The 16,558-nt window shown below is 46.6% G+C and overlaps 2 protein-coding genes across 7 annotated transcripts in view; both read right to left on the reverse strand.

The window, feature by feature from the left end:
* Positions 1-5,528: 5,528 nt before the first annotated feature.
* On the reverse strand, positions 5,529-7,968 carry Rpp21 (ribonuclease P/MRP subunit p21). 2 transcript variants are annotated; one of them, XM_038341441.1, is made up of 5 exons: positions 7,387-7,968; positions 7,207-7,283; positions 7,054-7,136; positions 5,776-5,901; positions 5,529-5,657 (listed from the first exon to the last, which is right to left on the reverse strand). In XM_038341441.1, the coding sequence occupies exons 1-5, from the start codon at positions 7,441-7,443 to the stop codon at positions 5,551-5,553; spliced, it is 450 nt and encodes a 149-aa protein (XP_038197369.1). In that variant the 5' UTR covers positions 7,444-7,968; the 3' UTR covers positions 5,529-5,550. The 2 variants fall into 2 exon arrangements, with proteins under 2 accessions (XP_038197369.1, XP_038197368.1); XM_038341440.1 differs by having other exon boundaries at positions 7,207-7,307; positions 7,387-7,959.
* Positions 7,969-9,046: 1,078 nt separating this feature from the next.
* The window catches only part of LOC119822312 (E3 ubiquitin-protein ligase TRIM39), a 102,557-nt gene continuing 95,045 nt past the window's right edge, over positions 9,047-16,558 (reverse strand). For 3 of the 5 annotated variants that reach the window (XM_038341386.1, XM_038341385.1, XM_038341387.1), the window contains 4 exons: positions 13,215-13,445; positions 11,971-11,993; positions 11,406-11,521; positions 9,047-10,915 (listed from right to left, as the gene is read on the reverse strand). In XM_038341386.1, coding sequence (XP_038197314.1) covers positions 10,368-10,915; positions 11,406-11,521; positions 11,971-11,993; positions 13,215-13,445 — 918 coding nt within the window. In that variant the 3' untranslated portion in view covers positions 9,047-10,367. Of the gene's footprint in view, positions 10,942-11,405; positions 11,522-11,970; positions 11,994-13,214; positions 13,446-16,558 lie in introns of all 5 variants that reach the window. The other 2 variants (XM_038341389.1, XM_038341388.1) reach the window with 2 other exon arrangements.

Raw genomic sequence — 16,558 nt, forward strand, 5'->3', positions numbered from 1 at the left:
CTTTTTCTGATTATTATGATTTTTATTATAAACATATTTATGATTATTATTGTTGTTACACACATTTAGGCACATAAATATATAAATCCAACCTCTGGAGTGGAGCCCAGGACTGACCACTTTGTGTTGAATAACCATTAGGCAGTTCATCCCTGGGAAAGACTAATTCTCCCCTCTCAACGGTTTTTATTTGCTTATCGCCCCTTTCCTAGGTATGGGACTCTCAAGTTTCCCCCCCTTCCACATTAGCATGTCTGTTGGTTTTTTATCGTCGCTCGGGTCTTTTTTAGGCAGTCACATTGCTGATGTGTTATGGTGTGGGTTCTCTGTCATTATCTCTCTGCGTCATTTCTAAGAGACACGATTCACGGATTTCCTGGTCCTCTGGAGTTACGGTCTTCCTTCCTCGACTTCCCCAGGGTTCCCTGAGCCTTAAGCGCAGGAGCCTGTTGTGGATGTGTCCATTGGGGCCGGGAACCCCAAGGCCAGTCCTCTGCACTTTGGTCAGTTGTGGTTTTTATAATGATCTCTGTCTGCTGCAAAGAGAAACTGCTCACGAGCCAGAGCTTGTCTTTTCTAATGTTTTTTTTTTTGCTGTTATTACTCCCAAAGTATGTATAATTGTTGATTGAATATCTTATATCCAGCAGGCAACCTGAGCAGGAGGCCACCATGAGTTCAAGCCTCCCTGGACCAAATGAGTTCAGGTCAACTGGGGCTACAGAGTGAAACCGTCCAAAAAGCATGCCCTTCCCTGCCACAAAGAAAAAAAACCTAACCTATTTTTTACTCTCTCCACATACAGTATTTGATACTGCCATGTTTGGTGGTCAAAACCGTAACTATTTCCTTTGTGGAGAATCCAATATTCTGAATTCTGAGAAAGAGCAACATTTGATCCTTCTTACTTCTCTTGACAGTAAAGATATCCATTTCCAGCATCTCTCTCCCTCTTTCTCCCTTTTCCCTCTGCATCTTTTAGTGCTGGACACTAACCCACAGTCTTGGTCATAAGAGCTTTACCACCGAGCAAAACAACTGTACCACTGACGTGGTTTTTCCTTTCCTTTCCATTTCTTCTTTTCTCCTTTTTTCTCCTTCTCCTTCAGCTCTGTAGCCCCAGCTGTCCTGGACCTTGCTGTAGCCCAGGATGTCTCTGCCTCTTTTAATCTCTCTGTTACCACAAATCTCTTCTAAAAGAGATTTGTTGTGTATACAGTGTTCTGTCTGCATGTCTGCCTGCAGGCCAGAAGAGGGCAGCAGAGCTCATGACAAGTGTTTGTGAGCCATCATGTGGTTGCTGGGAATTGAACTCAGGACCTTTGGAAGAGCAGGCAATGCTCTTAACCACTGAGCCATCTCTCCAGCCTCACGACACCTGTTTTTTTTTTTTTAACCAGTTTTTCAAAGTGAATAAATTTAAGGTTTAGACGATGATCAATTTTGTATAACTACCAAAAATGTTCTTTCTTGCTTGACTTAATTTAAATGGACGGATCTTATTATCTTTTAGTTTTGAAAGGGCACACATCTCAAATGATTGAGTTTCTCAGAGGCATTTGAGAGAACTGTCAGACACCAGGAACTTGTTTTCATGTTTGGTGCAGGAAACCCACTTTTGCGTGCCCTAACCTCCATCCTCCAGAGAGTTAGAACTTTCTTTTGAGGTAAGGTCTTGCTGTGGTCAAAGCTAGTATCGAACTCCCAAGTCCGACTGATTCTCCAGTCTCAGCCTCTTGAACAGCTGGGACTACAGTGCAGATCAGGTGCCAGGCTAAACCAAAGGTTTACTTCTTGTCCTTGAAGTATTCTTGAGTAACAGCCAGGGCCTGAGAGTCTTTGCTGTCGTCCTTGGAACACGCACACAACCAAAACTGGTTCCTGGAGGAACCAGAACACATGAATAGACCACAAGACTTATGACCCACATATGTGAGCCTGTTCTACCTTGACTGGAGGTCAGGGAATTTGAGCTTAGTTTGGTTCTTTCCACCTTGTTGACTGACCTAGGGTGTGGCTACTTAGGGTTTGGGACATTAGGATGGCTCATAATGGTGGATCCCTTTCACCCTGACCAAATTCTGTAGTGAGGAGCTGCGGGCAGGCCTGCTTTTCATCCTGCCCGGCTCCTGCATAGCTACCTTATGCCCCGAAATAACAACACACAAACTGTATTCATTTAAACACTGCCTGGCCCATTAGTTCCAGACTCTTATTAGCTAATTCTCACATCTCTTGCTTTAACCCATATCTAATAATCTATGTAACACCACGAGTGGTGTGTTACCAGGAAAGATTCAGCATGTCTGACCTGGTGGCTGGCTTCATGGCGACTGGATCAGAGAGGAGAGGCATGGCGATTGCCCAAGGCATCTGACTCACTTCCCTCTTCCCAGCATTCTGTTCTGTCTACTCCACCCACCTATGTTCTAACCTATTAGGCCAAGCAGTTTCTTTATTAATTAACCAATGCGAGTCCTCCATCAACCAAGGGTCAGAAAACTCAAACATACTACTGCACCTTCATTTAAAATAGGAGGTTTGACCTAGGGAGTGGCTCCCTACAGACTTGGTTTAGGATGGATTCAGTGGACATTCCTAACATCAAATGCTTTACTCAGGAAATCACGGCTTGATATCTCAAGTATTGAAGCAAGTAACTGTTCTGCTTGTCCTTTGTGTCATATTAAAGCAATCTTTTGCCTTCTCCCCTCATTTTTGTATTGGGGTATAAAAGCATATAAAAAATAAATGCGGGGGGGGGGCTGGAGAGATGGCTCAGTGGTTAACAGCATTGCCTGCTCTTCCAAAGGTCCCGAGTTCAATTCCCAGCAACCACATGGTGGCTCACAACCATCTGTAATGGGGTCCGGTGCCCTCTTCTGGCCTGCAGGTATACACACAGAATATTGTATACATAATAAATAAATAAATAAATAAATAAATAAATAATAAATAAATAAAAAAATGTGGGCGAATTCAGTATTCAGCATTCACTGAGTTGCCCTCCTGGTACTATCCTGTGTGTCTGTATTTCTTTCATATCTCGATTCCTCCTACCTAATGTTTCTAATCCACACACCCCTACCCTGGAATGTACGACCCCGCCGTAGCTGGATGGCAGCAGAAGTCACTCCAAAAGTATGACTTACAACAATGAGGAAACTATATTCATGTGTTTGTGTGAGAGCATGTATGTGCACCATGTGTGTTCAAGAGCCCTAAGAGGTCAGAAGTCATTAGATCCCCAAATTCTCCTGTTCTCATCGACCCTGTGAAGGGGAAGTCAGCCAATCTCCTTGTTTGTAGGGCATGTTCCCCTTAGGCTAATACTTACTTATAAAATCTTGCGGGTATGCGGGTGTGCGGCCTGCCCTCTCTTTGTTTTCCTGCGCTTCGCTGGAACTCTGGTTTTGTAAGTTTTCCCTTTTCCTCCTTTTATTAAAGCTGAATATTTTATAATAAAGCTAGTCTGGTTAATTCTATAGACCTCGCCAACAACCCCGCCTCTACTTTCTGCCTGGCTACTGGCCAATCAGCATTTTATTAAAATACAAGAAACAAATCTTTACAGGGCACTAGATCATTGTCCCACAGCATATGAGCAATTGTGACTTGCCATGTGGATGCTGGGAACTAAACCCTGGTCCAATGCAAAAGCAGCAAGTGCTTGTAACGGTAAAGCCATCTGGAGTCTACTCCCCCTGCTCCTCCCCCTGTGGAACTTGATCCTAATAGTCTCCTATACAAGAGGACATCTCTTGACTGAATCACAAAACCAAAACTCAAGCTTTCCTGCTTCTTTGCTGGGGATGCAGCTCGGTTGATAGAGTGCTTGCTTAGCAAGTGCACGAACCTAGGTTGTCCCCAGCAACGCATAGAAACCAAGCAATTTTGGTGAATGCATGTAATCCCAGAACTGAGGCCAGAGGATCAGAAGCTCAAAGCCATTAGTGCTTACATAGGAAGTTTATATTAATCTGGGCAAAAAGAGTCTAAAATATATTCTCTGGATGTTATTCTATTTGGGGCATGTGGTAGTTTTTGATTAGGAATGCTCAAATGCTCAAGCTATGCCCAGTGTGGCACACGGCCTCCTGCTGCCTTTGGACCAAGATATAGACCTCTCAGTTCCTTTTCCAGCACCATGTCTGCCTACACTGCCACCATGCTTCTCACCATGATGAGAATGAGCTAAACCTCTTAAACTGTAAGCCGGCCCCAATTCAACGTTTTCCTTTCCAAGTGTTGTCATGGCCATGGGGTCTGCTCACAACAGAAACCCTGAGACAGGGCATGTTCCATCGTATGCAGTCACAGTGAGTGCACGCACGCACGCGCGCACGCACACACACACACACACACACACACACACACACACACACACACAGAGTTGTCCATAGATTAGATTTAGTGTGCAAGAGCCAAGGACCATCAGAAATGACTTTCTGGAGAAGCTGAAGAACATGACTCCAGGTACGAATGAGGTGTGATTTACAGCTTGTGTTCCCTATGGCTCTCAGCTGACCCAGTCGGGCACAGTCTCTAGAAATGAATTACCAAATGCCATTATCACCTATACACTACTTAGTACTTTTAGTGCCAATCATTTACTGACTTGTGGAGTCACTGGAGAGGCTGAGTGGGGGACAAAGACCAAACAAGGATCCAGTAGACAGTTACAACCATGGTCCCAGGAAACTGATAAACTCAGTGTTCTTGTCCTGGTACAGCCTCTTCCATGAGGAATCCGGCCTTGGAGATATGCCTTGCTTTGACAAATGGAGATGAAGTTATTGGGTCTTCTGGAGCAGTTAGGCAACAGACTCCTTCAAAATTCCAAATGCAGAATCATTGTTGCTTAAGGCACACAATATTTTTGCTGGGCGGTGATGGCACATTATCTTTAATCCCAGCATTCTGAGGCAGAGGTAGGAGAATCTCTGTGAGTTCGAGGCCAGCCTGGTCTACAAGAGCTAGTTCCAGGACAGGCAACAAAGCTACAGAGAAACCTTGCCTCTAAAAAAAAAAAAAAAATCAAGGCCAGCCTGGTCTACAGAGTGACCTCCAGGACAGCCATGGATAAACAAAGAAACTCTATCTTGAAAGAAATCTGAGTTTACTGTGGAGCACACGTGAGCAAACCGGCCATGCTTAGCACCTTTCCCTGTTAGTTAGGACCTGGGCCATCTCCATTGTGACTTTACAGAGGACAACTCTGAGACTGGAAGGGCCAAGTCCGCGAACGCCCAGAGGATGTGAACGGTGTCTGCCTCCCCATCTCAACAGCCTCAACATGGAATCCACTAAGAAGGCACATGAGCATGTAAGGGATTTCCAGATATATCACTGTATTGAGGATGCAGGGGTGACAAGGGCTGCTTAGGGGACCTAGTGGTGAATGGAAACCGGGAAGGACTGTGGAGTACAGAGATGTAAGGAGGTAACCATGACAACCCGCCTCCCCCGCCCCCCTCCCATGAGGAAAATAATACAACCAGTTGAAATACCACAGAACAGACAGAAAGTCAAACAAAATTCAATCTTTATTTATCTGGGAAATGGAGTGAGTTTGTCACTGGTGTTTGAAGCCTGAGGCTGCATGTTCTCCTTAGGGAGTTGGGCTGTGTTTGGCAGGGGCTCTGAAGGTCTGAAATCTAGTCGAGGGAGGAGAATCAGAGAATTAGCTTCCCAAGACTGTGGCACCCCTTACACGGATCAGGCTCACCCACCTTGCTTTTCAACCCTCCTTCATCTTGCTCTGCCACCGCTCACCTGCCTGATTTTCCAGCTGGGCTTCAGGCCGGTCACCCCAGAGCAGATGCTTGGGGTCATTGAGGAACCGCTGGCTACGCTGGCACGTCAGGCAGGTCTGTACTGTCCAGCGCTGTCCCTTCAGGCCTGGGGTTGAAGAGGGGGGAAATAAGAGAGTGCCCTCACTTCTGAGAAAAAGGTCTTGCTGTTTTCTTCCACTGTCAATAGGGCTTCTATCCCGCCTGGAATGCAAATCTGATATGTACGGGAGGCCCTGCACGAGCATCAATTCCTTGGAACTCTAAGATAAAGTTCAAACTCTTTTTTTTTTTAATTTTATTTATTTATTTCTTTGAGACAGGGTTTCTCTGTATAGCCTTGGCTATCTGGGAAGTTGCTCTGTAGACCACGCTAGCTATCCTCGAACTCAGAGATCCTCCTGCCTCTACCTCCCCGAGTGCTGGGATTAGAGGCGTGTGCCACCACCGTCCATAACAAGGTCTAGCTTCCCTCTCCAGTCTCACGTTTTCTCCACCCTACCTACCTCACATCCCAGCCTTCTGGTCATTCATTTTCTTATATCACAGATTCTCTTTTCAAAATTCCTTATTTATACTTACTATTTATATTCTGTACATGTGTATGTGTGTGACACGCATGAGTACCATATGTGTGGACACAGGAGCACTCGTGTGGGTGTTATGTGTGGAGGACGCGAATCCTAACCAATGTCTAGAATTTCTGTCTGACTCTATCATGACATACTTAACGTCCCTGCCACTGGTAGAAGTAACTTAGCAATCCACTCTCTTCCAATGCAAGCATTTAAAAATACTACTCTAGTAGCTGTGTGTGTGTGTGTTGTCTCACGCTTGTAATCCCTAACACTAAGGATGCTGAGGCAGGAGATTTCAGGGCGTTGGACGCCAATTTCGGCTGCAGTGACCCTGTGTCCAAAACCAGCAAAACCAAAACCAAAGAGAGGTTGTGTTTTTGTTTGAGACAGGGTCTCACTAAGCAGCTCTGGCTGGTCTGGCTTGCGTAGATCAGGATGGCCTTGAACTCAAGGAGACCACCTGCTTCTACCTTCCAAGTGCTGGGATTAAAGGCGTGAACCACCACAACCCACTCAGTCGGTGTTACTTAATGAATCTTAGAGATTAAATAATTTAAGTAAATAGGGTTCATTTTATTTGATTAAACTACAGAGTGTCACGTAGTCCAAATCAGCTAGCGAAAGCCTCCCCCTCCAGCGGGAAGGGGTTGCCGCCCACCACGGTGCCCCGAGGCAGCACTCACGTCTCTGGCGCTGGGTGCAGGTGAGGCCGGGGATGAGGAGAGAGGAGCAGCCGCGACAGAGCGTCCTCTTCACCGAGGGGTCCCTGGGTGAGGAGAGGCAGTGGGCACCCGCTCGCCCGCGCCCCTGGTTCCTCCCGCCAGCCCGTGCCTTACTGCCGCAGGACCAGCCGCTTCGCGATGGTCTTCTCCGTGTGGCAGTAAAACCTCGCCAGTGCCTGGTTCTCCGGGTTCTGCGAGAGGACGCAGTGTGCAGCCTGGGGACAGGGACGGCCACCCGGGTCACGCGGCGGCCGCAGCACCGGACGGCTGCCCACCGGGACCCCGCCGTCTTACCTGGTACAGAAAGCTGAGTCTCTGGAAGGCCTCCCGGTCCTTCACTGGGCCCGCCATGAGCGTCGGCCCCTCTTCCGGATGTCCCACCCCGGGTACGTGCAAGGCCTGCTGGGAACTGTAGTTTCGGGCCCGCGGTCCCACAGAGGCCCTTGTCAGATACGGGACAACCCCACCCGCCCTGTGTGTTCTTCCCTGGGAGGAGGCCCTAGTTTGGTATTCCTTATCTATTTATTAGGTAGGGCCCAGCGCGGCTAAGGATCTTAAAATAGCGAAACATTTCAGGACAAACGTATAGTCTCTTTATGTATAGAGAGGATTGTGTGTGCAGTAGATACCAGGCTAGACTTTCTTACTCTCCTGAAGCCAAACACAGACATCTGGAACAACAAAACAGGCAATGTCTAGATTCGCGTTATATTTTTGTTATCCCAGCACTTGGGAGGTTGAGGTAGGATTGCCGTAAATTATATATGAGTCTGAACTGGCCACATGGCCAGACCCTGACTCAAAACCAAAAAGTAGGGGCTGGAGAGATGGCTCAGCAATTAAGAGCACTGGCTGCTCTTATAGAGGTGCTGAGTTCAATTCCCAGCAACTACATGGTGGCTCACGACCATCTGTAATGAGATCTGGTGCCCTTTTATCATCGTGCTGAGATTAAAGTGCACGCCTTTAATCCCAGCACTTGGGAGGCAGAGGCAGGTGGATCTCTGTGAGTTTAAGGCCAGCCTGGTCTACAGAGTGAGTTCCAGGACAGCCAGAGATACACAGAGAAACCCTGTCTCCAAAAATCAAAAATAAAATAAAATATGGTTGGAGAGATGGCTCAGGGGTTAAGAGCATTGCCTGGTCTTCCAAAGGTCCTGAGTTCAATTCCCGGCAACCACGTGGTGGCTCACAAACATCTGTAATGAGGTCTGGCGCCCCCTTCTGGCCTGCAGGCAGCCATGCAGGCAGCCCACTGCAAACATAACAAATAAATCTTAAAAAATGAAACAAAAAGTATTGATGCTTGAGGGGCTTAGGTGGAAAAGATTATGTCATATCATGAGGGAGGAAATAGTTCGTAGCCCTCAGGAGGCACGGCTCTCTCCCACTTGTTTACTTATTAAAGAAGATGCCCGCTGTTACAGAACAGGCCCCGTTTCTATGGCCTGTCTCCTCAGGACAAGTCCGGGGAGTCACAGATCTCCTCCTGTCTTTTTATTTATTTATTTATTTATTTATTTATTTATTTATTATGTGTACAATATTCTTCCTGTGTGTATGCCTGCAGGCCAGAAGAGGGCACCAAACCCCATTACAAATGGTTATGTGCCACCATGTGGTTGCTGGGAATTGAACTCAGGACCTTTGGAAGAGCAGGCAATGCTCTTAACCTCTGAGCCATCTCTCCAGCCCTTCCTCCTGTCTTAAGACTCCTGCCAGGATGGGTAGAGAGCCAGGCTTCCAGCTCAGAATAAGGCCATTAGCTGAAACTTATCCTGGTGGTGGTTTCTAAGGGCCTTCAGAGTTAAATGAGAGGAGTGTGTTAAAATGTAGATTCCTAGGCCCACCCAAAACTCCATTAAGGATGGAGGGTGAGACCCACGAACATGTATTTTTCATACCCAGTGATTTTTCACATAAGACCACTGCCAAATTACCACACAAACTCAGGTCACATCAGTGGATCCTTTGTTCCATGTTTTGACCAACCAAATTATCTTGCCGCCAACCAAATTATCTTGCCACAAAGAACCACAGTCAAGGCACAAAGGTAAGAAGAGAGTGGACAAAGTCCTGTTGAGGTGGGAGGAGAACCGAAGGCCCCAAGCAGCAGAAAATCCGGGTTGTTTGGCTTGGCATGCATCACATCACCTTCTGTGACAACATATGTACCCTATGGGCTTTTATTTTGGCCTAACTTAAAATGGTTTCCATTCTCTGAACAAGGGATGTCAAGGGGGAAGGATGGCCCAGAAGCGAAGCTGTCTACCTGACCCTTTGCTACAGAAACACAAACCACCCTCTTCTACCCTGTTCTTGCGGGGTGAGAAAGACTCCATGACCGTTCTTCCTTCTGGCTCGGACACCTGAGCCAGCGGACAAGGCAGACAACTGGGGAATAACTACTTTTAACATTCTTTAAGGCCAGGGCTTTGGACAGACCGTTCTCTTTCCTCTGATATCTGACTCCTTCACGTTCCCTTGGGAAAACAGTGCGAGGTAAACGTGTCCTGCAGGGCCGTTTCCATCTCCCTCCAGAAGGGAGAAGGTGAGCCTACTTCTTGAGACAAACAACTGCGGGGCAGGAATAACCAGGGCTGAGACCTGGTTCTCCTTTCTGCCCACCTTATCTTTCTCCCCAAATTCCAACCTCTGGCTAAACCTATGGGTAACGGTAACATTAACTTAAGAAGAGAAAACAAAAGAAATCCCCATCTCCTTCATCACTTCTAGAAACATCCCTTTCGCCTCTCCCTGATCCTCCTTCTAACTTTAATGTCCATCTCTGCCCTCAAAAGTCACTCAGCTTCTAGACCGATGACAGCAGCTGTCAGTCATCTTTCCGACACAGAGGTACACAGATCCCTATGCGCTCCCACAAGGAACAAGGCTACTCTGAATCACAGAAGCCTTTTAAAGGTTTCTGTTTCCTGCATTTAAGCAAGTTAAGACCCTTTCACATAGACTTTCTGTTTCTAGAAAGCCTATTTTTTCTCAACCTGTCCTTGTGCAACAAGAAGCCCGCTGGACACCAGAGGTTAGATCCCCTGGGAGCCCGTTCTCCCTCTACAGTACGTAGGGACACTCCTCTGTGCTCTGCCTCCAGCCCAGTCCTGTCTTCACTCCTTCACACAAACCATCCCAGAGACCAGGTGGTTTCTCAAGATGGCTCAGGACCGGAACCACGAACATGCCAAGACATTCCAGCAGGTCACAGTAAGGAAGACCCATCGCTCTTGACCCTGCCTCACCCCAACTACGCTCCGTAGTTGTCACTCCCAGTCTGTCGGGGGCCTGATGGTAAGAGGTGCAGCATTCTTACGGCCAGCCCGGATCCCTGGGTAGAAGAGGGGCCAGAGTTTTTCAGTAAAAGTATCAGTGAAGGTGAAGATATGCGAGCGGTCTGTGACGTTGTAGAAAGACAGTGTGCCAGCCTCATAGTCTAGGAAGATGCCCACCCGCCTAGGTTTCACCTTGATGTGCAAAGGGGTGAAAGGCGTGGTGGTGGCTGCGTACTTGTCCCCGTTCCACAGCCGGATGCGCCAGTAGCCGGTCTCGGGGAGTGGAGTCAGCTCGCCCTTTCTGCTCACAGAGTCCCGGCACACTCCCACTGCCCAGTGGGTCTTGTCGCCCACCTCCACCTCCCAGTAGTGCCGACCAGAGGTGAAGCCTTCAGTAGCCAAGACACAAGGGTAGAAAGTGAAGCGCTGGGGTGTGTCAGGGAGGTCTCGGAGTCTGGTCTCCACAAACTTGACGCTCTTCCGGTCCTCTGACAGGACGAGGTTAGGATGCGCGGTCTCAGGGTCCAGGGTCACATCCGCTGGCGGGAGAAGCCAGAGTGGGGAGCTAGATGAGGATGGGAACAGCTAAACGTCCCTGCCTCGCTTTCCTAGCCTACCTACGCAAAGGTCCCCAGAACACGGTGGGTGAGTTAACTTTCTCAGGTCATGCTTGCTTTTCTGTATGGAAGAAATGAAAGGCACTGTCTGAGGGAGTGAGCTGAGGTAGCTGGGGACAGGGTGAGCAAGGACTTGAATCCTGTAAAGTCTGGCTTTGCGACTGCTTTTCACTACACGAATATTAATGATATCCCCCTTCGCTTTCCTGGCTCACTCCACCTGAGTTAGGAATCCTCTAACATCTCTAGGTCCTATACAGAGCAGAACCTAAGGTTTTGTCTCTGGACTCTATGGTTTAAGGTGAGATGGGCAGGTGGGACGGGCATGAGAAAAAATGCAGCCCACTGGAAGGATCTTAACCTTCCTCTCCTTTGCATGCCCTATGCCAGTTTCCTTCTGGGAACAACTCACCAATTAGCTGCTTAAGGATTTTCCTTAGGGCAAAGTACTGCCGGGGGAAATTGCTGAAGTTCTTTTCCAGCTCTATAGATACTGAAGTCACCTCCATGGTCTTCACCTTCTCACATCTAGGAGGGATGGGTGATAAAGAAAGCCAGAATACCATCAGGGGGAGCTCCAGCCAACTCAATGTGTGAGTGGCGTCATCTTAGAGAAAGGTAAAAAAGACCAGACCCCTCTCACGTTCCTTCCTCCCTAAGAGCTATGTGGCTCCCTTGGCAGGTCTGTATCTTGAGTATGAGCCTGAAGACTTCCCTGGAATATTCTTACATTCCATGCAGATGGACAATCACCCCCGCCACTTGTACTCCTGTGCTTCCAGCCCCTTCCGCCATCTTGTCTGAACACAGCTCGGCTCCCCCGTCACTGGTGAAGAGTTATCACCCTCCATGTTCATCCTGCTCCACCCTCGCTCAGACACCGCAGGACTTTCTCCTTTCCTACTTCCACCACGGCATCACTAAACCCGTAGCTTCCTCTAAGTCAGGACCTAACTCAGAGACACAGAATCACTTACTTTTCCAGGGTACTTTTCACATCCTAGAGGAAAAGAGAAAAGAAAGTAAGATTGGTCCTAGAATTCATGGGTCACGAAGGAAAAAAGGTTCTCCCTCCTCCTCAAAAGTTCTAGATCCTCCAACCAGGCGCTCGGCAAACTGAGGGCCCCAAGGGACAAGCTTCAGGTGGACTTAAGTGTGCGTCTCTCACGGAATGCCCAATTTCAACTGCTTGTCCTGACAAAGCCTGATAACTAATAGCACTTCCTAATGGTCCTGCACTTTTGTCCTTCCTCGTCAGAGGCACTGGAGTCTCCCTGCAGGAACAGAGGTGGTATCTGCTCTTTTGTCCCCCAAATCCCAAGCACACACCTCAGCATCACTGAGAATCAGTACAGACAACTCCAGACTGGTGGCACAGGATGTTTCCCACTGTGGTCCGGACATCCCTGTCTAGCACTGGCTAATAAACACTAATTCACATCAATCCTGACCTGAGACTACTGGGGAACCAGATGACAAACACAACAACCTCACCCTGCAGAATTTCAGGTTTAATGCAGCTAGAGTACACACACGTGGAAGGTACAGGGATAAACACCAAGCAACATACGTCACATAAATCCATTCTGAGTATCCTTTAAATTATGCTTCTACACCCTTGCTTCAGCACTAGGTAAACTAAGTTCTAGGACCGGAAGGTTAAGGGCAACGGTATTTACAAAAACTTGAATGCACAGGTCATCACTAAGTAGAATGGATTTCTGTCTTCTGAAAAGGATTCTCTTTTAGGGGGACAAATTACATACATTAAAAAAAAAAAAAGATTTATTTTGGTCTGGAGGGATGGCTCAACCATTAAAGGCTAGGCTCACAACCAAAAATACAAGAGTTTGGTTCTCAGCACCCACTGCTGTCCCTCCAGGTACTTAAAAAAAAAAAAAAAAAGATTTATTTTATGTGTATGAGTGTCTTGCTGTGTGTACATATGTGCACCATGCATTAGCAATGCCCTCGGGCCCCCGGAGTTCCAGCTACAGAGGATTATGAGCTTCCACGTGGGTGCCCTCCAAGAGAAGCAAGTGCTCCTAACCACGGAGCCAACTCACTAGCTCCAGGCATGTAAGTTCTAAAAGGACACATCTGGAAGAGAAGTCTAGGCTTAGGGAAGCGAGTAAGAAAGGATGCACCCAGGCTGGCTGCACGGCCTGTACAAAGCCGGTCTGCATTTGACCCAGGAACGATGTCGGAGCAAAGGTCGAACCTTAAGCATCTCGAAGCCCGACTGTAAGCACTTGCCCTCCACCTCAGCGGCTAAGTGGGCCACTTCCCGACGCTTGCCCCCAAGATGAGCAGCATTCTCTCGAAGTCTCTGCAGAATGTCCTGCTCTTCTTCTTCCAGTTGGGAAAAGAGTGCCTGCTGTTCCTCATCCAGCCGCCTGTGGAGTTCTTCAAATTCCTTTAGGATCTGCTGTCTGCGGCTCTCCACTAGTCTCTGAGAACAAGGGAGGATGTGGTCAGGACCAGGAGGCAGGAGGGAGTCTCTCCCAGGCTCACCAGGCTCAGTACAGACTTCCTTGTCACCAGAAGGCTCGAGCAGTATTCTTGATTTTCTTCCTGTAAGGAAACTGTACTGAAACCTGCACACCCCAAAAGAGGACTTGCTAGTGCAAATCAGTGGGAAGATTTAGAACAATCAACACTTGACTTTTTTCTCTTTTTTTTTTTCTTTTTGGTTTTTCGAGACAGGATTGTGTAACAGTCCTAGCTGTCCTGGAACTAGCTCTTGTAGACCAGGCTGGTCTTGAACTCACAGGGATTCACCTGCCTCTGCCTCCCGAGTGCTGGGATTAAAGGCGTGTGCCACCATGGCCCTGCTTTTAACACTTGACTTTTTAAGACCTAAATTAACCTTTTATATTTTAATAAAATACATTCAAGGTTCAAGAACTCAATGATGTGATGATATCTACTGTTACGGATATCAGGGATACTTTTGCTATTTTCTTCTCTGATGTTTCTCTTACACAGTTTGTTAAAGTACAAATATTAGAAAGCCAAAGATTTCATCATTAATAATTATGGCACATTAACCTGATAAAGTGAACAGAGGAAACTATCAGAATCAGTAACAGTTTAATGAGTTGATGCAAAGTTTATATTTAAATTTCAGGGCTGATCTTATTTTGGTAGCTGTTTCTATTTTTTTTCCCCAAATAGGGTCTTGTAATATAGCACAAGCTGGTCTTGAACTTGGGATCCTCCTCCCTAACAGCTGAAGTCACTTCTGATGGGCTGAGAATTCCTGGGAGGGAGCTGTGTCTGGAGAGGAGCTGGACTTACATTTTATCTCGGGCTACCTTTAGCCTCCTACACAGCCTTTTCTGTGCCCACCTCTGTGCTGGACCTAATAGCCTGTGATTAATTTAATAATGTATTAATTTAATAATGTCAGACAGCATCCAGAGCCTACAGCTGAGACTGCTCTACTTGGCTGTAACTACCTATTTCATGTTTTCTACCACAGTCTTGAAAGCTGCCCTGCTTCTAAGGCCTTCTTCTATTCTATAAAAACTTCATGAAACTGATTCTAAGTTGAAACATAAAATTTGGGGTACCTAAATCTGTGTTTCAATGCTAAGATCGCTCATATTTGGCTCCAGAATAAATTCTTATTCCCTTTAAGAGAGATGGGAATTGTTCTTTGTGTTGATAGAAAATAGGTTTTTTCCATCCCAGGATCATGTTCCAGATACTTTTAGTAAATCAGTTGCTTAAAGTTTGAAATGTGCTCTTGATAGCAGCATACACTTTTACTTCTAACAAAGCACCCTCGAGTTTGAGTACAGGACTCCAACAGCAGCCACACCACTTTCTGAGGTTATCAGCACACCCCCTCTATGCCTTCCTAGAAGTGGCCTCCCTGGTGAAGGAGTCCCAAGTCCTTGTGACTGACAGGGAGGTATCAACTCAAAAGGGAAGAGGAGATGGACAGGGACTGAGAATCAGTGCTCAGGCTGAAGAATGGCTGGGATAGAGGTAAAAGCCGTAGGCCTCACAGCTTGGCAGTCCTGATCTGCAGCTACTCCAGCAGATAACAGCCTAGCTCTCATTGCAGGGAGGCAACGGAACAGGATGTGCTCTCACCTTTGTCCTGAATACAGGTTCTCAATGTGTGTGTTAGAGGCAGGTGTGCTGGATTAGGCTCATGAGGACCATCTTTTAGGGGCCAGAGAGATGACTCAGTGGTTAAGAACGCTTGCTTCTCTTCCAGAGGACCTGAGCTTGGCTCCCAGCACTCACGCTGGGTAGCTGGAAACTGCCTGTAACTCTAGGGGTCTCATCTGTACTCTTCTAATCTCTGACAGACGTGTACATGGGTGTGCATGCACATACACATAGCACACACACTTAATAAATCTTAGACTTTACCACGTATGCCACCAAGCCGCTTTGTGGTGTTTAACTCACATCTGCCTCAGAATGAACCCATATTTATTTCACTTGATAACGTCACATACAGTTGCAAGCACATGACCACACTATCTTGTCTTTTCACATATCAGATTTTATTAGAAATTACTTCCAGTTGGGAGCAGTGTGCATACCTTTAATTTCAGTATTCAGAAGGCAGAGGTAGACAGAGCTCTATGAGTTCAAGGCCAAGTCTGTCTACATCGTTCCAGGCCAGCCACAACTACTCAGTGAAGCTCTGCTCCATCACTAACTAACTAACTAACTAACTAACTAACTATCACTCTATATTGTTACTAGATACGACAGTCTCCTTAAATTATATAGGTAGGTTGTCTTATCTGAACTTTTTTGTTAAAATTTTTGATTTCAGTATAGCTAATTATAAACTCCATCCCAACCCAGGAGATAACATCTTACTACACAGCCCAGGCTAGACTGTGTGGCTATGAACTTGTGATAGGAGCTTGCAATATTACAGCTCCAGCCTCCTCTGTGATTGCAGGTGTGCACCATCCATGGCCAATTCATAAACTTAATATTTTTTTTTGTCTGCAGTGTTGGTGAACTGATGCCGTACCCTCAGTCCTTATGCACTTTTTAGAATTTTAATTAAAAAAAAAAAACAGGGTCTTAACTGCAGTCTTGGCTTCCTGAGTATTGGGATTATATGTATGTGTCGCTTTTATAAATTGCTTTTATAATTTGAAATTTTTTAATTTACTTTTATTTTATGGGCACTGGTGTTTTGCCTTCATGTATGTCTATGTGAGGATGTAAGGACCCTTTGGAACTGGATTTACAGATAGTTGTGATCTGCCATCGGGTGTTGGGAATTGAACCTGGGTCCTCTGGAAGAGCAGTCAGTGCTCCTAACTGACTGGGCCATCTCTCTGGGCCCCTACAAACTGTTTTAAAGGGGGTTACTGATTCTAATTCGGGAGGCTGAGGAGAGAGGGAAGCAAAGCGGGAAAGGGGCCGGGGACAAATTCAAACAGTCATAAAAGGGATGTTTTGAATTGCAGTTTTAAAGACCACTAAGATGAAAAATTATAATTAAAGACAAAAACTATACTTTGTTTCAAATATTATCATGGTTTAAAAGAGAAATACCCTCCACAGGTTCATGTATTT

Source organism: Arvicola amphibius, chromosome 9, assembly GCF_903992535.2.
Source record: "Arvicola amphibius chromosome 9, mArvAmp1.2, whole genome shotgun sequence".
Classification (NCBI taxonomy): Eukaryota; Metazoa; Chordata; class Mammalia; order Rodentia; family Cricetidae; genus Arvicola; species Arvicola amphibius.

Bases quoted from the DNA above. Each gene is read 5' to 3' on its own strand.
- Rpp21 (XM_038341440.1), bottom strand. From the start codon at position 7,443: ATGGCGGGCCCAGTGAAGGACCGGGAGGCCTTCCAGAGACTCAGCTTT. The intron at 7,137-7,206 runs GTAAGGCACGGG...CTCCTCACCCAG, and splicing joins AAGCGGCTGGTCCTGCGGCA to GGACCCCTCGGTGAAGAGGA. The intron at 5,658-5,775 runs GTGAGCGGTGGC...TCCCTCGACTAG, and splicing joins CCAGCTGGAAAATCAGGCAG to ATTTCAGACCTTCAGAGCCC.